The sequence below is a fragment of the Drosophila montana genome, unplaced genomic scaffold (assembly GCF_035044405.1).
Source record: "Drosophila montana isolate Dmon_TW-CO22-7 unplaced genomic scaffold, ASM3504440v1 contig_1505_1, whole genome shotgun sequence".
Taxonomy (NCBI): Eukaryota; Metazoa; Arthropoda; class Insecta; order Diptera; family Drosophilidae; genus Drosophila; species Drosophila montana.
In genome coordinates this window covers 3,325,941-3,351,978 of record NW_026996452.1, presented here as the reverse complement: position 1 = coordinate 3,351,978, position 26,038 = coordinate 3,325,941, and the positions used below count along the sequence as shown (strand labels likewise).

Sequence of the window (26,038 nt, the reverse complement as noted above, 5' to 3'; positions counted from 1 at the left end):
TTTTATTGCATACTATACCAAATTATAAGCAATACAACAAATCTATATATCTCTAATAGCTGCTATACTTACGTAATTTAAAATTTACCTATTCGTTTTTCTAATCTGTTTTCCAATTGTGTTGTGATTTGTTAATTCTATTCACAAAGTCAAAGAAAAGTTAATGCCATAACAACAATTGGTCATATATTATATCTACGTATATTTGTAAGTCTCTTAATAAGTACAAAACAGTTAAACTAGCTTAGTATGGAGACCTACAGAGTTCTATTCATTAGCTTAGTTAGTTATATAAATGCAATTAAAAAATAACAACAAATGAAAGCAAAACAAAAAAACTCACACTTTAAAAACCAAACTCTATGCCAGATGGTCCCGCCATAGTCAGAATCAATCTATTCGTACGCAGTATAATGACGATTAGTGATATTAAAATGGTAAGTTCCATATAAGAGTGAGCCCGAAAAACAAAAAAATAATAAAAAAAAATAAAAAAGAAAACAAATATATCAAACTAATTCAAAAACCAAAAATCTTGGCCAACAAAAACCAAATTCGACAGACCCACTCGCTCTCTCGCTCTCTTTTGCTCTCTCCTCTCTATCATCTTACAGCACCCCATACGACATGCAGTACACTAACTTTAGTAACTACCCCTTTTGAAACTACCCAAATCCAAAACCAAGCATATCCAAATATTTTTGGTAGTGTGCAGTTTTAATCATAGCAATAACAACTACTAGAACTTACTATACGATATGCTCTATGCTACTCTGCTCACTCAAACACAGACACACACAAACACACACACACAAATATATATAGAAGCTACATACATTTATACCCACACATACATGTATACTAAGATAGCTATATAAAAAAAAAAAGAAGGAAAAAAACATATTACACTTTGTTTGCTTTTGCTTTGAAGTTGGGTTTTCTAACTTTCTATCTCTATCTAACTCTCTCTCTCTCTCTTACTCTGTTTAACTTAGACACTCCATATATACCAAGCTAACCCATCTCCCTTTAGTCCAATGTTCCTCTCTCTATCTCTCTGTTTAACCCCATATCTAACTTTGTTTGCTGTTCTATGGCTATTGAAATTTGCGTTCTTTGCGTTTGTTTAGTGTTCTACTTCGTTTTTTTTTTACTTTTCTGAAAGCAAAGCCACTTTTATGGCACATGTATTTGGATACTCTTGTGTGCATACATCTATATATGCATATATATATTTTATCTTTCAGTTTTCGTTTTACGCATATTTTAGAGAAAGAGTTTTTTTGCATTCCCCAAATTCTTTTCGTTTTCTCTTCCTTGTTTTTGCTTTGGATACAATAACTCCGGGCAAACATTGTTATTTCTGTTATATATATCTACATATATATATTTAGATATATATATATATATATATAGACAATATGCTTACATACTTATATACTACTTATATATCTACTACTACTACTACTACAATTTGCAGATATAGCTAGCAATATTTGCATTTTAAGTTTCTTTCCTTTATGTCGAATTTGACATGCATTAACTCTTACCCCAACACACAGAAGCAACCACACACACACACACACACAAACACGCAATAAGTGCTGGAAAATCTCCTGATGATTTGCCAGCTGCGCCAGCAAATCGATAGGTCATCAATTTCAACTAAATTTCTGACATAAACTGTTGCCTACTTTTAGGCTAAGCGCAAAGCATTTTCGATTTGCTGGCTTTTAACACACATACACGCACACACAGATTTTTGAGTAACCTGCAAACATTTTGAAGTGCTCTTTGCCCAGGGAAGATTGTGTGCAAGAAGCTCTGGGTGATTCATAGCAATCATTGATATCGCTTTCTTATGCTCACGGGCGAGAACAGACGCAACGCATTGACTTCTTTTCACTATCGCATGCGTATCTTCCTCGCGAAACGTATTCGTATTCCCCTGGCCAAACGTTTTCTACTGGCAATTTTTTACTCTGCCTGTCCGCCAAAAGCAGGTTTTGTTTGTTTATGGCAAATGGGTAAGAGATATTGCTAGTTATAGCAATATGTGTAAGGCAATAAAGGGAAATCAAATACAATAAAATGTTTGCAGGGTTAGCTGTTATTTTATATACATGTAATAGGACAGTACTTCAACATTGACATGCGAGTACTGAAAACTTATCTGTATCTCGTTTGAAATGGAAAAAAAATCTATTTTATTTTTTGTATAAATATTTAATGTGAGTTTCAAGTTTTTCTCTTTCACACCTTTCGGTCGTATTTTAAATGTATCACGTGGAAAAATCTATTTTTCATGTGTGTGTCTGTTTGATGGCCGCTACCCACTTAGCCGTGTTCAGTTAACATCATTTTATTTTTATATTGATTACAAATAAAGTTTGAGTTTTCATTTTCAGTTTGTTTCTGAGCGTGTGTGTGCACTTGTGTGTATGTGTGTGTATTCCTGTCATGTTGACTTTCCGACGCAGCAATGACATCATTAAAAATTCACAAGTACCATCCAAATACATAATTATGAAATGCGGCCAACGCTTTGTAAACGTCAATAATATTGGCAAAATAAAAACAATAAATATATGTATCTATATGCTCATCAATTAGCACAAATAATAAAAAACATCATACTTTAATATGCTCCATAATGATTATGAGTTTTTCATTTGATTTGTGTAACATACTTTTTAAGCCACATATTAACTCATACAAAACTCATGCATATAAAAAATACTTTAGATTAACTTTGGCGCTATTATGTAGATAAAACTAACAAGATACTTTAGCTTACCTCCATAAGAAATATAAAGTGACAACCATAACTTATTGTAAGCAGGCCATAGACATAAAAGTTGAACTTTATTGCAGCCAAAAATAAAAAATAAAGAATAAAGAATAGAAAGACAAGAAAAAAAATAAAAAACTCATAAAGCCAGATAGGATACCAGGCGGCAAACAAAAAATTCATTGGCCATTTTAAAGATTTTATATGCTAAGTTTTAGTGCAAACTCAGCAGCAGTAACAGTGTGGCTAGCCGTGCCCGTTGCAGTGTGACCAGTTGTTAAATTTTGTTTATTACCCAAATTGTACAAATTGGTCTATCTATATGTATCATCCCTCCAGATGGTCCAGCTGTTGTGCGCGTCAACATATTCGTTAGAAGTATTTCGAAAATCGATGATGTAACCATGGTAAGTGCGCGCAAAAATTAAAAAAAAAACCATAAAAATAAAACTAAAAAACAAAAAATACCGTACCATCATATAGATAAGAACCACAGACTCTGCGACCTTGCCCACAAACGTTTAAGTTGTGTGTGAGTGTGTGTTTTGGCCCAGTCACAACCGTGCCAATGAACTAAGAACTAGTCGTGTCCCGACCTGCTCGCAATCTCTGTCTAACTCCTACGCTCTCTGTCTCTGTCGCGACCCCCCCTCTCTCTCTCTCTGTCTCTCTCTCTCTCACCATCCGTCTTCGTCTTATAGAGCTGGTTGATCCCTATATATAAATGTGTCATAACAGTGCGCGTATCTTGTGTTAGTTTTATGTCTTACCTATGACCAGGCGTTGACTAACAGAAAAACACAGCTACCGTTATATGATTAATAATAATAACAAATATGCTATATACATATCAAACTAACTATATCGGATATTGGTATTTTTCAACAAACGTTCAATTGTTAAACTATCGATGTGTTTTTATCAATTTCTACATATTTAAATTAATTTGAAAAAATTTGCTTTTACTTCATAACAAAATTTTGAACAAAATTTGCAAAAATGCTTGAAGTAAAGAACTTATTGTTCCTCGTTTTGAACAAGAATTTCTTCTAGCTACTAAGTAATTGGCTAACAATACAATTTAGCATTTTAATTAGATTGTGCATATTAATTATAATTTGTTTGTTTTAATTTAAATATTGGCATTGGTAACTATTTTATTTGAATTTTTTCTCTTGAAAATATTTTGATTACGTTTGCCTAACAAAAATGTAAAATAATAAATTTGTTTTGTAGTATGAAATGAACAAAACATAAAGGAAATGTCTTTTTGGATCTCTCTCCCTCTCTATCTCTCTCTCACTCTCTGTATCTCTCTATTTATCTTTCATATATATGCAATACTCTGTTTAGCTCTCACACACACACACTCTCTCTCTCTCTATCGCTCTGTCTTTATTTTGACCAAAGTGTATGTAAATCTAGTTTCATTTTCAACTATCTATTTCTCTGTAACTATCAACCTATTCATCTGTCTCTCTGTCTGTCTCTGTCTCTCTGTCTCTCTCTCTCTCTATCTCGCTCTGTTATAACAAGTTCGCCCTAAACAATTATCAATTATGAATTTCTCTTAATGTTAATTACGGCAACATAAATTAAATTATTATCTTATATCAAATTATTACTAATTGTAATTGATGATGACTGCTGGACAACAGTTATTCATACATATATATAAATATATATTTATATACATATATATATCTATATATATATATACATATGGTCCTTTATGCTAACTGTCGTGTGTGTATTTCCAGTAAATATTGATTACGTATGTTTAATAAATTTCTATTATTTCATATACATTTGCCAGTTTCAATTTTATTTAATTACTACTAATCTATTAACTTAGTATCAAAAATGTTATTGTCTACAACAATTCATTAAATATATACAAAATGTGTTACCTAAATTTTCCGTGTGCTTTGTACGTGTGTTGGTTGTTTATCTTTACCTCCCCGCCCTTGACAAGTCACCCCTTCCCAATCCTCACATTTCACAAGCCAACTTTCAGTTAGAGACCACCATATAATTATTAAGCTGCAAATTGTTTGTTGTTTGTTTAGTTTAAGGCCTCGAAGCAATTGATATTTTATTCATACAGATATTAAAAGCAAACAAGAAAATATTTTGATTAAAGCTTTGAAGGTGCTAAAAATTGAAAAATGTGTGGCATGCATTTTATAAAAAGTATAAAAAGTTCTTAAAATCAAATTCAAATTTATATTAAAACAAGAGAAAAAAAAATAACTGACTAGCTTCGGATTGTCGAAGACCAAATACCCTTGCTGAAATTTAAAAAATTGTTTCTATGGCATATATATGATATAGTGTTCCGAACGGGCTGTGCTAGCAGTAGCAAAACTAAACATCATCACCACATTTCACTATGATAAATGTACTGAAAGACTAGTTCGAATAGATCAGTAGAAATAGAACCAATGCAAGGTTATACATATGTATATGTGTTTTTAAATCGGTAGAGCAATTGACGTAATGTGTTAATTAACTGTACCTGTGTATGTTTATATCTAAGAAAACCTAAACCTCATACTTCAATGAGATCCATGCAGACATTTGTCCGTATCAATTTGAAAAATATTTTTCTTAATTATATTTTGTTATTTTCCATTTTTTCGTTTTTTTCGTTGATTTGAATTTGGTTCTAACATACAATTAGGGCTCACATAAAATTCATCAAATAAAAACAAATATATGAAACTCAACTTAAGCTAGCATTAAGATTGTAAGCCTACATTATATAGATATAAAGAAATAGGTATAACATTGTTCTCGATTGTCCATGAAAATATGATAACTCACAAAGCAAATGCTGCTCGATTCTGATACAATAATCTTTTAGCAAATTTGGCTACATTAGTCCAGGTCAACATGTTTCTGCGCTCCATATCAAAAATTGATGATTACAAAATGGTGAGTGCAGGCTCAAAGGCAGTTAACGAATATATGAATACGCAAACAATGAATATGTATATGAATACAACAAGTACAACATCCAAGCGCTTTACAAATTTTGCTCTAATATATATTACAAAAATATATATATATATATATACTTGTATATCTTTTTTCAACTTTTGTGTATGTGTATTGTGCGTGTGTGCGTGTGTCTGTGTGTGATTGTGTATGTAAATTAAAATAAACACAAAAGATTTGCTTCTTTTTTTTTATATAATATTAAAAATAAAAACATGATACAACTATGTGAAATGCATAAATAAGCTGTGTGTATGTATATTGTATTACTAAATATGTATATTTATGTATAAAAGTATGTAATAATAATAAATAAAAGACAAATTAAACATTATACTAAAACAATAATTGAAATTAATTCAATTGGCTGTATAAAATTTATATATATACATTTTTTTTTCGTCAACACTTTTTCAATTGTCTTGCAAAATTCGAATTAATTTTCCAGAAATCTCTTGCCTACACAATTAAAAAAATATAAATATTGAAAAATATAAATTTAATTGCTAGTTATGCAGCACTGGCAAAAGATTTCTTTTTATAGTTACATGTTTATTTTTGCAAGCATACATGTACTTATGTATGCATCTACCTATATCTATGTATATTTCCCAATGTACCTTTGTCAAATACTAATTCAATTTTTATATGTGTTCTTTATTTGTGTTCAATTTCGTTTTTTTTTTATATTTCACACAATGAAGCCAGTTTCTGCAGGCGCGCGCTCTTTACACAACTTAAAGAAATGTTTATTATAATTTAAGTTAGTTCCTAAGTTAACATTTGTAAGTTCTCATAGCTTTAGACCATTTTGTAACCAGCTAAAACTATGTTAGTTTAATTCTAAAAAGACAACACCAAAAGAATCTTAGCCCAACCACAAGCTCATTTCATTCAGTTCATCTGCATTTGCTCATTGACCAAAACAGAGAAAAAAATTCACCGATTTTTAAAGCTATTCATTTTTCTCTAAGCCTCCCTCTTCACAAGCCGATATGCGTTCATTTAACATTTACAAAAGTGAGAAATATATATTCTATTATAATCAATTAAGATAAACAGAAATAAATGCTTACCACACATGCAACATAAATCCAACGAGTAAACCAAATATTTTTTATTAAAAGCCAAGTTTAACTGTAAGTACAAAAAATTAAATACAAATAGTTGACATTAAATTCATCCGGCTAAAGCGTGTGTTCAAGGTCTCAACATTTGTCATTGCAATTCCGCTACAAAAAATAGTTACATAAAAACAAATTGCAGTCTCTGAACACTAGCAACAAAAAAGGCACAGCTCTGACAGCTGCCTCATTAAAAAAAGAGAACAAAACAGTTGAGAAAAAAAATTGACATCAATTTATTAAGTGGAGCCGCATACGCATTTGAACAAATACGTGTACATGCCATAAATAAAATCCAATTATTTGATTTAATTATTCAAATTTATATGTTGTCATTTTTTGCTTCATATGTTTACAAATGCCATTTGGCATTTCATTTATTTTTTTTGTTTTATCACATAAAACAAAATCTGAAACAGCAAACAAAAAAAAGTAAAATTCAATAAACTATAACAATGCCGCCATGAACAAAATGCAAATAGTTGCCGACTTCATTATGAAAAGCTAATAGGATTTTATTAATCAATTCAAGCTTCTGTTTCCTATTTAATTTGTACCTTCCGTTGAATGGTTCACTACAAAATCCCCGTTTATTATTTGATCTATTTAGAATATAAAGCATGAATGTATGTAATTTATGTTTTAACATGCACATTTTGGGGCTCTTAAAAAGAATAATTACAATTTATATTTAATTTATATAAATCAACACAAGTTCTTTATATATTGCCAGCTACTTTACTGGGCCTCGAACCTGGAACTGTGTTGCCTACCATATGAAACAATATATAAAGCAAGTACTCGTTATGGCCCGAGCCGCGCTCACGGAGCGTGGCGCTACAGCTAGAGCGTCTGCCTGTGAAGCCTGAGACTTGAGTTCTAATCCGCTGCACAAATATTGTGCTCTTTATACGTCATTCTATTCCCTTTATATTTTTTTAATTCTAGGTCTCTAATAGTTAAAAACAAACATTTTCTTTTCTTTTTCTTTTGTTTATCTAAATTGGGTTTTAGGCGCAAGTAGAGTGTTCTTTATTTGAAGAAAATAATCTTAAGATATATATAAGAATACGTTTATGCTGTATGTCATATATTATAAGGAATGTCTAAGTATGAAACTAGTAACTACATACATATATAAGCCTGCTTCTTTTATGAAATGCTATTGCCTGCTTTTCGCTGCCTGCTTTTTGTTGCCTTTGCCATTCGCTTGTGTCGCTGCTCAATAGTGTTTTTGTCCATTTTCTATTGCCAATATCGTATCTTTTTTATGCATTTTTGGCACGTTGCAAGCTGATTTTTGCTTTTTGCTTATTGCCTGCTATGTGTTTTGTATGCAACACGTTGCAATGTTGAACAATGCATTGGATAATGATGGTCATGTTGAATGCGCTTGATATTGCATGCTCAGCATCACAGACGCAGATTGTATTGCATTTTGATTCGTTTATTATGAGATACACCCATATATATAGATGTATGTGCCATGACATGAATACTTACATACTACTACTTATACCAATACTATTGCCGAAATATTCTCTAACCGAAACATATGCCTTTAAGGCCAAACGCTTTAAACAATACGACAACTTTTCAAAAGTTTCAATTATATATAGCCACCATATATATATACATACTACTTACTAACTAACAAATATAAACTAACTACTCGAAAAATATATAAAACGTTCGCCACGCCTCGCCACGCCTTGCTCGCTCTCTCATACAATTAACCACAAAAAAAAAAAAAAAAATTTAAAAAAAATTAAAAAGTCTAAACGTCAAGCTAAAGTCCCCCTCGCAAAAGCAAATTGCAAGCCCACCAATTAAAAAGCCCCACACCCACCACCACCACCACCGAAAACAAACTAAATTGAAAAATGAATAACAATTTCGAAAAACGAAAACTCTAGAAATTCCCCAGAAATTCGAAAATACCAAATTTGCATTGTAGTTCATATTGAATTGCATTGAATTGAAATTATAATGAAACAATAAACAAGCATAAAATTTCCCAGTATTAACAAAGTTCTCTTTTATTCTAAACAATCAACAACATCAACAACAACAACAACAACGACGCCCTACAGGAGTACAGTGTACAGTTAACTTTCCGAGAACAATGGACGGATGAGCGTCTCAAATTCGATGATATACAGGGTGAGTAATCGCTGCATAGTTATTATTTTGATTAAAAACTAATTGCAATTTCCTTACAGGTCGCTTGAAATATCTCACACTGACGGAGGCGAATCGCGTGTGGATGCCGGATTTGTTCTTCTCCAATGAGAAGGAGGGACATTTTCACAATATCATTATGCCCAATGTGTATATACGCATATTTCCCAATGGTTCGGTGCTCTATAGTATACGCATCTCATTAACATTGGCCTGCCCAATGAATCTCAAACTGTATCCATTGGATAGACAAATATGCTCACTACGAATGGCTAGCTGTAAGTGATTGTTTTAGATATATATTTATGCATATATCTATATCTATATCTATATCTATATCTATATCTATATCTATATCTATATCTATATCTATATCTATATCTATATCTATATCTATATCTATATCTATATCTATATCTATATCTATATCTATATCTATATCTATATCTATATCTATATCTATATCTATATCTATATCTATATCTATATCTATATCTATATCTATATCTATATCTATATCTATATCTATATCTATATCTATATCTATATCTATATCTATATCTATATCTATATCTATATCTATATCTATATATATATCTATATCTATTTCTATATCTATATCTATTTCTATATCTATATCTATTTCTATATCTATATCTATATCTATATCTATATCTATATCTATATCTATATCTATATCTATATCTATATCTATATCTATATCTATATCTATATCTATATCTATATCTATATCTATATCTATATCTACATCTATATCTACATCTATATCTACATCTATATCTACATCTATATCTACATCTATATCTACATCTATATCTACATCTACATCTATATCTACATCTATATCTATATCTACATCTATATCTATATCTACATCTATATCTATATCTATATCTACATCTATATCTACATCTATATCTATATCTATATCTATATCTATATCTATATCTATATCTACATCTATATCTATATCTATATCTATATCTACATCTATATCTATATCTATATCTATATCTATATCTACATCTATATCTACATCTATATCTATATCTATATCTATATCTATATCTATATCTATATCTATATCTATATCTATATCTATATCTATATCTATATCTATATCTACATCTATATCTATATCTATATCTACATCTATATCTACATCTATATCTACATCTATATCTACATCTATATCTACATCTATATCTACATCTATATCTACATCTATATCTACATCTATATCTACATCTATGTCTACATCTATATCTACATCTATATCTACATCTATATCTACATCTATGTCTACATCTATATCTACATCTATATCTACATCTATGTCTACATCTATATCTACATCTATATCTACATCTATATCTATATCTATATCTATATCTATATCTATATCTATATCTATATCTATATCTATATCTATATCTATATCTATATCTATATCTATATCTATATCTATATCTATATCTATATCTATATCTATATCTATATCTATATCTATATCTATATCTATATCTATATCTATATCTATATCTATATCTATATCTATATCCATATCTATATCTATATCTATATCTATATCTATATCTATATCTATATCTATATCTATATCTATATCTATATCTATATCTATATCTATATCTTTATATTTAACTAATAAATATATGTCGCTTTTCTTCTGATAGACGGCTGGACCACCAACGATTTGGTATTCCTTTGGAAGGAGGGTGATCCAGTGCAAGTGGTAAAGAACTTACACCTACCTCGCTTCACATTGGAGAAGTTTTTGACTGATTACTGTAACAGTAAAACCAACACGGGTACGTTGTTTGTGTGTGTTTTTAACAGTTGTGTTGATTGTGTTTGAGATCTTCTATACTCCTTAAACTTTTCTTAATATATATCTAGCTACTTTATAAACTTGTAGCTTACTTTAGTTATTTTTCGTAAGTTGTTGCTTGGTTTTCGTTCTTAAACAAATTTGCTTTTATCTGAAAGTTTGTGCGTTTTATATTTAATTTTCCATCAGGGTTATGCGTTAGGCACTGCATCCAAGAACTACTTTATATATGTATATGTGTATTTCTATTTGTATCTGTAGCATTTATTTTCAATATAGTTGTTGGCTCGTACATATGCTTATATATAACAAACGGCATCATAAGCACTTCATAGCAAACACACATCTCACACCCACACACACACACCTACACTTACATGCTTGTAATGACGCCGTTTACACATGAGCTTCCCGTTGGGCCGTTATCAATGCCCGAATCGCATAAAAACCAACTTTTTACGATGTAATTCACACACACTCCCAGCAGACACCCACACACACACACTCATACACAAAATCTAGCAGCCTCTTATACCCACTCGCCCATTTTTAGTGCAGTTTTTGGCATCTCGTGTCGCTTACCTTAGCCGGGTTTTTATGAGCACTTTGAAATCAGTTCGCGCTTTAAGCAAATGTTTACCTTGACTGCCAAGAACTACTACTCGCATCTGAGGGCTGCGTCTGCGGCAGGCAAATGCGAAACGGAAAATGAAAATGAAAGAAAATGGCAAAAGGCGGGCACGGAAAGTAAATTAATCGAGGAAATTGTTTGCGACGCAGTTGCTTAAACTTGCACAAAGAGCAAATGCCCCCCGCCACTCAACCGGAACCAATGATGATGATCTATGTGTGTGTGTGTGTGAGTGTGCGAGTATCTATGAGGCTAGGCGGGCGCCCAAGTTGCGGCATACAAATACGCAAAAGTTTTTCACAAACTTGGCAAATTGTCTGTCAGCATCTTTAGGTGGATAATTTATGTCTAGAAAATGCAACCGATTTGTGATTTGCTTTCGTTTGAGCACCTCATAGAAAATCCTTATGCTGCATTTTAGCCCCGACGTTTAATGCAAATAACTAATGATACCCATCGCAGTCCCATTATGGACAAAATATATTTGATATACCCCCGAATGGACAATTATAATGAAGGTAGCTCTAAGCAGTACGGTAGTTGATTTGCCTAAAGGTGAATTTCTTAAAGGGTATTTTGGTATTGAAATAGGCATCGGCGGGTTCATTAGAAAGGTATATATAACAAGAAATAAAGGCTTTTTTCGGTATGCCGAAGATAACATTCCCTAGTTTACATTTGGCTTATCAATTTAATATATATATATTTTATTTTCGAATTATCGGTCATATAGAAGCCAATATATATCCGTTTTGATAAGACATTCCTATTTCTAACTTAGTCTCATATTAAACTTATGCCAGCTCTTATTACCTGGATCATTCCCTTACCCAAAGTAGTTTCATTTCATGTAGAGCCCATTCGAAGGCTTAAGATGTGTAATATCATTCATTAAAATCATTTGCTTTGCTCATACTCGCTTTTAATGAGTTCAGCATGAGTTCGCAAATCATATATTCTTTAATATTCTTATAAAAAAAACTATGTATATATATAATTTTTTTTTTTCAATACAAAATTTTACCGAAACCCGTTTTTAGTCGTTGCGTAGTTGTTTGCATTTAGTTCGCCTTGAACTTAGTTGCTCACATAAACATTTATTAATTTTATGTCTTCTATGAGCGTTAAAATGGAAAGAAAACTGATCAACTGTGCCATAGACTAAATACAAAACGAAAAAATAAATAAATAAATAAATAAAAAAGCAACCAGTATCCAGTAGCAGAGTTTCCCAGAGAGCCACGCAAATAAACCACACGCAGCCACTCGAAAATGCAAACATGAGCAAAAAATAAAATATACAAAAAAAAAAACAGAATGAAAAGGAGCGCTGATCAATTTAATGAGAGAAATGAAATGAAAATCTTGTACATTGAAAATTGAAAATTGAAAATTGAAAATATGAGAATGTAAAATAATAAAACAGCTTTGTCTTGAAGAGTATGGAACGCACTGTCAACAAATTAACGGAAATGAAGGGGGCGCGTGGGGGTGTTCACAGCGGAAGCTAACAGCAGGAGCAATGGCAGCGACAACAACAAACAACAACAACAACAACAACAACTGCAACAATAAGAACCACAAAGAGCTCGCCCCCATTCTACACGAGCCCCACGAACTTCATTTCCGTTAAGAATTTTGTTGCAAAAAGTCAGAAAATTGAATTGATGTTAGAATACATTTTGCCTATGATGCCATTTTATAATTTCCCAATTCAACTCTCTGTTTCTCTGTCTCCTAATATCATTCTCAGTGTGTTTCTTCTTCATTTCGTTTTGTGTTTTGTTGTTTTTATTTATTTTTTTTTTTGTATATACATTGACGTGCCACCTCCGTGCCCCACCCACTGTGCATAATTTTATAATTTTTCTTTTTTGGAAGCCCGCCTCCTTCCTGTACATAAACACAACAAAATTATATGGAAATGACAAATAAATGTTTTTCTTTTTTCAAAATTTTAAAAGCAAGTCAAATTTTGTTTTTGTTTTTTTTTTCTTTTGTTTCTCGTTTATTGGATGACAAATTTTCTTTGATAAATATATTATAAATATTGGAAATGTGTGTGTGTTTCTATGTCTGTGTTTTTCATTTCGTTTTGGTTTTCAGTGTCTAAACTCATTTCTCTGTGTATATACATATGTGTGTGAGCGAGCGTGTGTTTGGAAAGCAAAAAAAAAAAAAAATGAAAATAAATGCCAATTTCGTGTACATTTTATCCTTCCCGTTCATTTTAAGTTTGACACAATTTATATTACCTTGTATACTCATAGGTGAATACAGTTGCCTCAAAGTCGATCTACTATTCAAGCGAGAATTCTCATATTACTTAATACAAATTTATATACCATGCTGTATGTTGGTCATTGTCTCATGGGTATCATTCTGGCTGGATCAAGGCGCAGTGCCAGCGCGTGTATCGTTAGGTAAGTGCCCAGCTAAATAGATATACAAATATATACATATATATATATATATTTATATATATAGAGAATGCATTGAAAGAAAAGCAAACCTTTCAACGAACCCATATACATACATATGCCTGAAACTAATATCAGATTTATATAAAGAACTAATTAAAAACTATATTATTAACTCATTTTATTTGTTTGGTTTTTCTTTTAAAGGTGTGACCACTTTACTCACAATGGCCACACAAACATCGGGCATTAATGCCTCACTGCCGCCCGTATCCTATACAAAGGCAATCGATGTTTGGACCGGCGTCTGTTTGACGTTTGTCTTTGGGGCATTACTTGAATTCGCCCTGGTGAACTATGCCTCCCGCTCAGGTTTGAATAAAGCTAGTAATTGAGATTTGATATGCTTCTTAACAAACTTACTTAATGTATTAATGGTGTTTATTCTATTTGTTGTTTTTAATCATTATTTTTGTCGAGAACAACGCATATAAATATATACATCCCTATATATATATATATATATATATATATGCTACATGTAACGTATATTGTGTATATACTTATATAACTACGACTAACATCTCGCGCATATCTAATGTACCAAAACTCAAACGGACTGTCACGCACACACACAATTTGTCTGTGTCACACAAACACACTTAAACACCCACAACAACACACAGTTGAGATTCACATCTACACGTCGGCGTGGCACCCGCCAATTTTTGGGCTATAAACAAACTGATTTTTGGCCAGCAACTACAACAACAACAACAACAACCAGAAGCAACTAACTAATGTTTAACAGATAAAGGCCAACGATTTTTAGGCTGTAGCCTATCATTTATTTTCCATTCGATACATATAATATAATATATAAATATTTTTTCGAATTTTTAGTTCTTTCATTCACATAAATATTGTAAAACCAAATCTATTCTGCGTGTATAATTCTACTAATCCAATTGTTTTGATTTACTCTCTTATTTCATTGTGCGCCCACACACACACACACACACAAACATACACACACTCATCCAACTTACATACACACACACACAAACGCACTCACACACACACACACACACACTCACTCAAACCCAAACGCGTTTGAAAAAATTAAAATTGGACAACAAAAAACAAATTGTACTTTGGAAAAATCGACACCAACGCAATTTGAAACGCATTTAAAATTCTCTTTCGCTGTTGTCATTGCCTGTACATTTTTTAAAACTAAACCGAAACCTCGAAAACTCTGTTATTTTTGTGCCTTTAACACATACATATTTTTGATTTTGTTTATAATTTGGCAAAAACCACTTTCACAACTTGCACTCGATTTAAACAAAAAAAAACTATCGTTTGACAACACTTCCAAATTGTTTACTGTTTCTGTATGTGTGACTGTCTATCTCTATCTGTCTCTCTTTCTTTCTCTCACTCGCTGTCTCTGTCGCTATCTAACTGTATAAATGTGTGCTATGCATCTAAAATAAAATAAAAAAAAAAAAAAAAACAAAATAAAAATATTTAAATCAACTGTAAATTACGCCAAAAAAAAAAAAAAAACAAAACCAAAAAATTTGAAAAATGTCTATCAAACTATTCGAACTATCCCATTTTTGTGGAACATATAAATTCTTGTCGAACATCTTCCTATCACATGCAACAATATACGGATCGGGCCGCAGACATGCATAAGGAGAATATGAAAAAGAAACGTCGCGATTTGGAGCAGGCCAGTTTAGATGCCGCTTCAGATCTGCTTGATACAGATAGCAATGCAACATTCGCAATGGTACTTACCTTTCAATTAACTAACAATTTGTTCATTAATAAGCCTTAGAACTTACTGAGGGCAGTATAGAACAGAGTTTAGATGAATTTAAAGAATGGCAATTTGTGGTGGGCAGCATAGAATAGAGTTTAGATGAGCTTGAAGAATGGCAAAAGTTTATTAAAAATGTGAAATTATATTTGAGCTTTAGCATATCAGTAATAAGTGGAAATTCTTTAAAGTTTTTTTTTTCATATTTAAGATAAAGTAACCGCATTGGGTAGTGACATCACGTTGGGCGCCACGTAATTTAAATGTTATATTTTACTAGATATTTCATTAAAAAATATATATGTGGGAATGATTGATAGTTTTTTCTCAGTCAACGTTAAAGAACAGCATTTCAAAGACAAGGCTCTAACTTCCATTAGACAGTGTCCCCACGTTGGGCGCCACGCGATTAAAACTTAATTCTTTGCAGCTGTATACCAACTTTTTGATTGCGAGCATGAAACGAGAAGTTACTAAACTAGTATAACCATAATAATAATATTTTATGAGGGTGTAACAGCAACTTTTAAATCTATAGAAGTTAATTTTGGCTATTTTTGAGCTGATTCATAGAAAGAAATGACCATTGGGTAATAATTTTTTAAGAGAGTAGTAAAATATTTGGAGCAATTGCCAAGTTTAATGCACATCAAACCATTTAACTAAAAACCAAATGCAACTTCATCAGCTTTCTCTAGAAGAAAAAAGTAGAAAACAAAACAAAACCAACTCAAATTGGCTATTTGCAAAATGTTTATGATAAAACTATTAAAACAACTATTTCCTTTTATATTTGCCTCTTTTTATTAAAAACCACACGCACACACCCAACACCCAACACACACACACACACACACACTCCACACACTTATACACACAAACACACATACACAATTTGAACAAAAACAAACAAACGCAAAATTAAACAACTTTTTTCAAACGTGCTCATACGACACAACCACGCACACACACACACACACACACACTAAATCAAACCACACATAAAAACCAAACTCAACCTCAAAACTGAAAACACATTCAACATTCAACTTAAACTCAAAAAATAAAAACTACAACCTTCATCAAACCAATTTCGCTGCGCGGCATTCAATCGACCCAACCAACTGAACTGGAATTCGATGAAAAATTGCAACGAAATTAAATGAAATTACGCACATGCCACCATTTGCCATTCGCCAATGCATTTTGCCCCTCTTGCCCCAAATATCGACGATCCCCTCATTGCATCAACTACAATCGAAATTCCATGTCAAACGGCATCGCAATTATCGCGCGGTGGTGGCCTGCAGAAGCCGCTGGTGCGTCATCCAGGCGATCCACTGGCGCTGGAGAAGCTGCGCCAATGCGAGGTGCACATGCAGCCACCGAAGCGTCCCAGCTGCTGTAAGACTTGGCTATCCAAGTTCCCGACAAGGTAACTCTCGAACAAAAATAATAACAATACTCTGTTGTAAATAGTTGAATTTTGTTAAATTGTAGTAGTTGATGGATTTCCTTTTTGATGTTGTGAATATGTATCTACATCTTGCTCTGTCTCTCTCTCTCTCTCTCTCTCTCAGTCTGTCTCTTTCTATATACATCTATATCAAAACTCTTATTGACTTTTTATGACACTAATTAACAGTAATTGAATTGAATCCATAAATTGAGTCATGTACTTTAAATGAAAGACAACCCGATTCGACATCTGCTTTGCTTTGCTGCTTGCCATCGTTTATTTTTGCTCGCTGTCTTTTGTTTCAAATGCTTGCTGCCAAATGATTTCCATCTGGCCCCCAAAGTCCAGAGTCAAGTAAATTGGGAAAATATAATTTGCTTCAGGCTTTATGCTAATTACACTGTGCAACAAATTTACGCTCGAACGAAAATGAACTTGCATATTAAACGGAGCTGAATAATTTGTAAATAAACAAAATTAATTGAATACATTTTATTCCCAAAATATTTTTGTTTATAATTTTTATAGATTTGTTAAAAACATTTTTTTTTTTAAATTCTTAAATCCCTAGAAAGTATTTTTTTCCTTTGCGATTTTCATAGTCCAAACATTCAAATATTTTAAAAAATTGGTGTATTTAAAAACTTTTGTTTTTTAACCCAAATTTGTTGTACAGTGTCATGTGCGGCCGTTTAAAATCAAAAGGTTTTTTGTGTGCTTTGCTTTCTATTGATTTGTTTGTTTTAAACAAACTTTTGTTGCAGAATTTTCAAAAATTATTTTCCCCCTTAGTACCGGAACCGCATCCCAAAGTTGACCACACGCCTATGTTTTTAATAGATCTTAACTCCTTACAAAGCACTTTTATCATTTTCCAGCACGTATCTAAAATCGTTTTAATTTTTTTATCAAATATTTAAAACAAACAAATTACTTTGATATAAAATCGAAACCAAAAACAAAAAAGGCCATGCAAAAATCAAACAAAAAAACAAAAAAACCAAACCAAACGAAAGAACAATCACAAATCAAAAAGCCAATCTCTAGATGATCAATTAATGTGTTTTGTACTTGTTGAATATTTATCCAAGACAATGTTCTAGATCGAAGAGAATCGATGTTATATCACGCATCACATTCCCGCTGGTCTTTGCGCTCTTCAATCTGGTCTACTGGAGCACATATCTCTTCAGGGAGGAGGAGGATGAGTAAATGCCGTTTACCTATTTACAAATATTACTTTACTTTATAAATATTAAACAAAAGCAAACAAAACTCAAAACTCTAAATGCTGGCACCACAATACCAAAGATTGTACTAACCTATTCTCTTTCTCTTAATTTTCTACTTTCATTTACTACTTTACGTTCCAAATTCTGTTGCGTATGGCTTTGTTCGGCTTGATTTTTGCATATATATATAACTATAACTATCTATATATATATATGATTTTTGATTCGATTCATTTGATTACAACTACAAAAAGGACCTTCTAAAGCGCGTCCGCGTCCGCGTCTCTGATAACCAAAGGCTATGTAGAATCCAACATGAAATTATCCAGATATATTTATATATACACACATATACCGATATGTATGTATATATAGGTTAATGCTTTGCATGATCAAATGGGGCGAGACAAGGCTTCAAGGCATTTCCACTATAAGAATTTTGATTAAAACCAAATATATTTACTAACTGTAAGTTAAGTTGATCAACTACGACTGCATAGTAGATAAAAAAAATTAAATAAAACAACCAAGTATAGAAATTAAAAAAAAAAAAAAAGGAAACTATTAAAATGATGTATTTTAAAATGACGAAACCGAGGCGATTTGATAAAACGCTTGCAGTTCGTTTGTTTCAATTTGTTTTAAATGTTCAAAATTGTTATACATTTAGTAAATTATTTTTAGGCCTTAAACCAAATACGTTTTGTTCAAAACTCGATTAGTTTAGTTCGAAACAAATTAGTATTAATTTGTACTTAAAAATGCGCTAAGTTAGATGTAAAAACAAAAAAAAAAAAACAAACAAAAAAAGAAAGTCGCACGACGTTTGTAAATATTGTCATATTGTCAATAAGTTTTAAGCCAGCTAGTTTATACACAATTCGAATTCTAAAATGAAAAACATAAAACAAAACAATGCGTGTAGATAAATTTAAGTTTAGGCATAAATAAGCAACAATAACGAACTCAACAAATCCTAGGCAAATTCAATTATTATGTTCACAATCGAATTAAAAATGAAATGAAAAAAGAGGATGAACAAATAAAATGCAGAACATGATTCAATGTTTTGTTTATTAAATTAATTCTCCAAGCACACACACACACACAGCAAAGTGCGTTTTTTTTTCTCTAGTTTATGATACCCTGGCAGGAAAGTACTATTAATAAATGTCATGTCCATCTGCCTCCCATTCTGTTCAAAACTATGTGAGCACACGTACATTTATGTGACTCGAACTTGAAACAGATGTTTGTTTTTCGCTGCTGAAGTTTATGAACTTCGGAGCCCATCGCATCGAATTTATATAACATATAGCTGCCATAGAAACTGTAGCTTTAGGTTTGACAAGTTGTACATTTAGGCCATACCTTATAATATTAGAAATAATATATGACATACAACTGCAAGGGTATGTGAACTTCGGCGTCACCGAAGCAAACAGTTCTCTTATGCTTATTATATTTTTTTACAAAAAATATTTAATTGGCACAAAGTAAAAAGCAAAATATAACTGGAACTGGTGGGTATTGCAAGTTTTTATTCCGATATCGATATGTTTGAAAAAATAGAACAATTCCTTAATATTTATCAAGTATTTTTTTTTGCTTGTTTACGACTTGAAGTTAAATTAAATTAGTGCCAAATTTGTTCATGTAGTTATTAGCCATATCTTTTAGGATTTAATGCTAAACCCCTTATTTATGCGTAAAATTAAACATTTCGTCTTTTTTTCTTATATATATAAACATAGTATAAATTAGTATACAATTTTAATTCAATTATTTATTGGGGACAGCGCATGAGAGCACAAGCAAAACTAACACTAAATTAAGAACAATTTGAAACTTGTGTTTCGAATGTAAAGTTCCATTAGTTAGTTATTTTCTTTAAGTAGTTTAACAATTAGTAATTACGATTAATAAAAAAAAAACCATAAACCAATTAACAGACAATACAAATAGTTTAAACAAAATAAATAAACCAGTAACAAAATCAACAATTAATAGAAACCTAAGCCCACAATTAGTTGAAGGCGTGGCATTTGCCAAATTTTTGGTAAACAAAATTGCTTTTTATTTTTATTAAGTGCCTTTTGTATGAGGAGTGAGTCCTGCAGTTAACAGGAGTTGGCTAACTGCCCCGCCTCCCCAGTTGTACCAACTAATTTCCGCAATTCGAAACCCCAATAATATATATATAAAACCGAACAACTTAACAAAAACTATGCACAAACATTACGAAACACCAAATCTGAAGATAATACGTTTCGGACTAGCTCTAAACTGAATTCTACATAGCTAACCAAGAACCAAAATAATATATTTAAAAAATAATACCTTACTAAGAGCAACCAATATTTTGTAGTTCTATAATATTTTTATTCAGCTTGTTTATTTATTTAACTTATTCAAATATTTTATAATGTTATGCTTTCTTTCATATTTTCGCTTTCTTTTACAATAAAAAATTATAAAAAAATATTTACAATAAAGGTAAGCCGCAGAAACCAAACAAAAAACAAATCAAAAATCAATGATAAACACGCACCCACATATATATATAATTATATTGTCACTAAGCAAACCTCAAGAGGAAATGAAATAAATGTTGTAAAATTCGTGCCAAGCAAGAAACAAATGAAAATTTCACCAAAAACTCAACTAAATAGCTAAAAAACAAAAAGTATGGGCGAACCAAATTAAGTAGAATATAGTTTTATTGTATATGAAGCTATAGCTATTGAACATACAGGGTTTTAAATGTGAGCAAATATGTAGTGGATGGATAGCTCGGGCGCTCAGATGAAGGCCTCGTAGCAGCCAAATGTTGGGTATGTTGTTTCATATGTGTTGATTAATGTTGATGTAAACGTAACTAAGTAACTAACACTGGGAAAAATATTTAAAATAATAAAATAAAACCGCAAAACCGCAAAACCGAAAACAAAGAGAATATTTAAAGAGCAGTAGTAAGTAGAACATCACAGCTAGCCGAGTGCGCTATATCGATCGAAATAATTGGCCCAGCTATTCCAGTTCGTGTCTAATTAGCTTAGGACTAGATCAAAACGTTTCGGCTTTCGAAACATGGCATAGGTTGTGTGCTGCCTTCAGTTGCCGTTCAACAATTTGGTCAATTATCATTTAGGCGCGAAAGTAAAACATAACGAATGTAACGTTCTATACGACGCGGCAGTCCAATATTTTGATGTAAATAGTTTAAATATTATATAATACATGTAAATGTCATACAGTTAGGTTTAACAAGTGCACAACTTCTAGATGCGTTCTAAAAATAAAAAGACTTACAAGTTTTCAAGTGACATGCTAAATTTAACATTTAACGAGCAAAATGTAGCACATAAGTTAACATATGTGTAGTTAAGTTAAGCCACAACCAAAAACCAGTGTTGCATAACGCATTCACATAGACTAGTCATCAAACATTACTAATATTAACTAAATACTACCTTAAAAACAAATAACGCCAAAGCCCAGTTGCATTCTATTTCAAGCAAACACAAAAACACTCTCAACTCAATTCGATCACTCGATTCTCTTAACATCACCTGCCAACACTTAAGAAATTCATCACTTGCCAACACATAAGAAATTCAACTCGCACAAATTGAAAATAAATAATGACAAAAAATTATAAATCATAACACATATCTTCAAACAAAAACGGTGGCCATTATGCCGACCTAATTCTAACAATCAAAGCAAGAAAAGGAAAACTCCAATTATCATTTCTAAGATGAAGAACAAACGTACATATATACAAAATGTAAATACGAATCATTTAAAATCGAAGATCAGTGAACACCGCAAAACCCCTTACTTTATAGAGCTAAGTGGACACACACGCACACACACACAAACACACACATTAAAAATTAGCAAAGAGCATGAAATGAAATCAACCACAAATTCTAAATGCGTTTAAAGTAAGACTTTAAGAACAATTTGCTGTAGTGCAGACCAGTGAAGGTTAAAACATGCCCAAATCCAAACGCCAAGAAACGAAAAACCGCAAATAAAACGAAAAGAAACAAAATGATGCAGAAGATGAAATTATAATGCATAAGTAAAAACTTAGTCAAATAATTATACAAAATAGTTGAAATAATTGTTGTATTGCCATCAACCCGAAACAAAACGAAAACAAAAAGAAAACCCAAAGCAAATGTGTAAGACCCCTCAGAATAATGAAAATGTTTGTGAAATGTTTATAAATGAAAAAACAAAAAAAAAAAACTAAAAAAACTGGCATGTTTAAATAAAAACCCAAATTTAAAATGTACATTTAACAAAATCTTGTTTCTAATTTAACACAATAACAGCATTTGTCCCTTAGCCTTGTCAGTTTTATTATTAATATACATTTATTTTATATTAATTTAATTTTTATTTATATTTTATTTTTTAGAACGGTTTTGCCCCTTCTATAGCCCAAGTCTCACCAGCGCAAATTGGATTTGAAGTGTACATAGTAAAAATATTGGACAAAATACAGCGAATTTTATTTCGTATACACAAAATAAGTCTACTTTATTTTATTTATTCTGCACAATTCTTCGTTTGCTTCTCTTTGAACTTAGCATTATTGCTAATGTTATGTTTGAAATTTAACAGTTCTTAACTTTTTGCTGCTCTGTACACGGCAAAACAGTTTTAGGAGTAACATTCCCATAAAAAACGGCACAAAGCAGTAAAATTCATTATGACTGTTAACTTAACAGTTGTTTCTCATGGTTTATACAAGCTGTTTACTGCTTGCTGGTTAGTAAATAACATAAAAGAGTTCTAAGGCTAACATACTTAGGTTACTTAGCAGTTACAGATTGCTTTGAAATCTCAACTGCTTGGTTGAACACGTACAAGTAAGCAGTTCACACAATATTAACAGCTCGAATGCAGGCAACAATTACATATGGATTTGAATTGAGATATTGAAACATATATTTCAATACTTTTTCGGAGGATTTTTTTATCTTTAATTTAGTTTTACAGTCCTTAAAACTAACAGCACTAAGCATCATCTGCCAGTTGCATACACCTTAATTGTTAATTGAATTGATTTTAATCATCATACGAATTAGACCGTTCTATATAATAGCAAACGTTTTCTCGCACACACCAAAAATACCGTGCCATACGGCAGCAAGTAGAGATAGTTATAGACAAAGAGTGAGGGTGAGTATGGTACAGACACTTTAAGCGCTAAATTGCCGACTAATTTTGGCTCGATCGTTCCGATAATCATAGGAAAGATCGCGTGTCTTTCGTATCAATTGCATGTCCAGCTGTTTGCAGTTATTTTCGCTGACCTTTAAATAGTCGCAGTCATGAATCCGGCTGCATTAGTTCCCTCAGAATGCTGGACCTCAACGCCAATCCAACGACTAGCTACAATGCCGAGCTCAAAATCTGGTCCGGCGCTCGTGAGCAGAGCTATTACAATGATGACCTGACCATTGGTCAAATCATATTCAGGCAGCTGCAGAACGAACCGCAACGCATCTTTCAGATCTCGCATAGCGAAAATACGCGTCTTACCCGCTCCCAGATGCTGCACAATGCGGCCAAGGTGAGTGTCTATCTAGGGGCGCAGGGATATCGCAAGGAAACGGATATTGTCGGCTTGGTAGCCAGAAATAGCACACATTTGGCTGCCCTCGCCTATGGCTGTCTGTTCAATGGAACGCCTTTTCATGCCATCAATCCGAATCTGGAGGAGCACACAATGCGAAACCTGTTTGGTATAACCAAGCCGAGGATTATCTGCTGTGATGCACAGGATTATGAGAAACTTCGAAAAATTGCATCAGCATTGGGTACTAAAATTTTAATCATACATGGACGCATGGCGGGTGTCATGAACATCCAGGAGCTGTTGCAAGCAACTATCCCGGAGGATTACAGGCCAGCCCAGTTTCAACGCGGCATCGATCGCATCATGGCCATACTCTGCTCCTCGGGCACAACAGGCACCCCCAAAGCGGTCACCATATCAAATAGTCGCAAGATATTCGAGAGTCATAGGTAGGATGTGTTCTTTAAATACCCTACACCCATAAGAAATTAGTCAAATCAAGGAAGTCTAGGTTTAATAGAAGAAGCACAAGAAATTTATGCACATAAAAGACGGACATTCTTGATTAGAACATCCTATTGCTATTTGTGGTTCATCTGTATAGTTAATATTTCTCTAGCTATCTGGACCCCAATGACATACAATATGCGCCGAGCACTCTGGACTGGCTAACGGGCTTGATCACCCTGGTTACGGCTGGGGTCTATGGCACAGTGCGTCTCATTTCCATGGAGGTTTTCAGTCCCGCACACTTTCTAGCCATGTGCGAGCAGCAGAGCATCAGCTGGGCGGTGCTGGCCGCCTCACATATCGCCATGCTTGCCAATTGTCCCGGGATAAGCGCAAAGCAGGTGCGCAGTTTGCGGCATTTGCTCTTCGCTGGTGGCCACACCCTGGTCGCAACGCTGCACAAGATGCAGTCACATCTGCGCGGCGAGGGCATCCTGCGCAATGCCTATGGCATGACAGAGCTGGGCACCTGCATCTCCTATAACCACAGCATTCACACGAAGCCCAAATCTGTGGGTCTTCTCGTGGCCAACGTACGTTTGCGCGTGGTGAACGCGTCATCGGAGGCAGTGGGTCCAAATGAACATGGGGAGCTATATTGCCACAATGGACAGCACTGGAGTGGCTATTATGGCAACCGCCTGGCCACAGCTGAGATGAAGGACACGGAGGGCTGGTTCCACACTGGCGATTTGGGCTACTTCGATGAGGATAACTATCTGCACATTGTAGAGCGCAAGAAGGATATGCTCAAGTATCTGGGCATGATGTACTATCCGCATGAGATCGAGGAGATCATCGCCCAAATGCCCCAAGTCGCCGAGGTGTGCGTCTTTGGCATTTGGAATGAGACCGACGGCGATGCAGCAGCTGCCTCGGTGGTGCCCAGACCGGGTAGTCAACTGCACTCCGCTCAGGTGGTGCAATTTGTAGCCGAGCTTATCAGTGTAAACTATAAACAGTTGAATGGAGGTGCACAGATTGTGCACCAGCTGGCGAAGAGCGCCAATGGCAAGGTTAATCGTCAGGCCGTGAAGGCCGCCTATCTAATAGCAGCTGGGAAAACAGAGATAACTGATTCATAATAGGTTGCTCCCAAGGTTTGATAAGGTTGCGAACACTTAATGTGTTCCAATCGGGAGTGCTTGACTAGTAAATACCCTATGATAACAATTCAATAAAGTATTACAAAATCAATAAATGTATTAAAAGTAAGTCGAATGTGTATTAAATAAATAATTATTTAAAAAATATAATATTATGGATGAACATAACATCCACTAAACCGCATTAGAAACTGTAGGTTCCATTCGTATCAAGGTCATGTCCAGGTTAGATTATATTTTTCATTTGTATGCTCATGTAGAGGGTATTTTAATTTTACCTTGAA

General features: G+C 32.9%; 2 protein-coding genes across 17 annotated transcripts in view; both read left to right on the top strand.

Annotated features, from left to right (window-relative positions):
• Positions 1 to 23,086, top strand: part of GluClalpha (glycine receptor alpha 1) — a 49,683-nt gene extending 26,597 nt beyond the window's left edge. For 2 of the 16 annotated variants that reach the window (XM_064689390.1, XM_064689485.1), the window contains 10 exons: positions 3,131 to 3,198; positions 9,009 to 9,078; positions 9,138 to 9,374; positions 10,812 to 10,946; positions 13,868 to 14,020; positions 14,225 to 14,404; positions 15,712 to 15,818; positions 17,159 to 17,283; positions 18,399 to 18,515; positions 22,972 to 23,086. In XM_064689390.1, the coding sequence (XP_064545460.1) occupies positions 3,131 to 3,198; positions 9,009 to 9,078; positions 9,138 to 9,374; positions 10,812 to 10,946; positions 13,868 to 14,020; positions 14,225 to 14,404; positions 15,712 to 15,818; positions 17,159 to 17,283; positions 18,399 to 18,515; positions 22,972 to 22,993 (1,214 nt within the window). In that variant the 3' untranslated portion in view covers positions 22,994 to 23,086. Of the gene's footprint in view, positions 1 to 369; positions 438 to 3,130; positions 3,199 to 9,008; positions 9,079 to 9,137; positions 9,375 to 10,811; positions 10,947 to 13,867; positions 14,021 to 14,224; positions 14,413 to 15,711; positions 15,819 to 17,158; positions 17,284 to 18,398; positions 22,420 to 22,971 lie in introns of those variants that run through there. The other 14 variants (XM_064689449.1, XM_064689422.1, XM_064689439.1 and 11 more) reach the window with 14 other exon arrangements.
• A 247-nt stretch (positions 23,087 to 23,333) lies between these two features.
• Acsx2 (Acyl-CoA synthetase X2) lies at positions 23,334 to 25,825 on the top strand. Its single transcript, XM_064689370.1, has 2 exons — positions 23,334 to 24,587; positions 24,758 to 25,825. The coding sequence occupies exons 1-2, from the start codon at positions 23,920 to 23,922 to the stop codon at positions 25,731 to 25,733; spliced, it is 1,644 nt and encodes a 547-aa protein (XP_064545440.1). The 5' UTR covers positions 23,334 to 23,919; the 3' UTR covers positions 25,734 to 25,825.
• Positions 25,826 to 26,038: the final 213 nt, after the last annotated feature.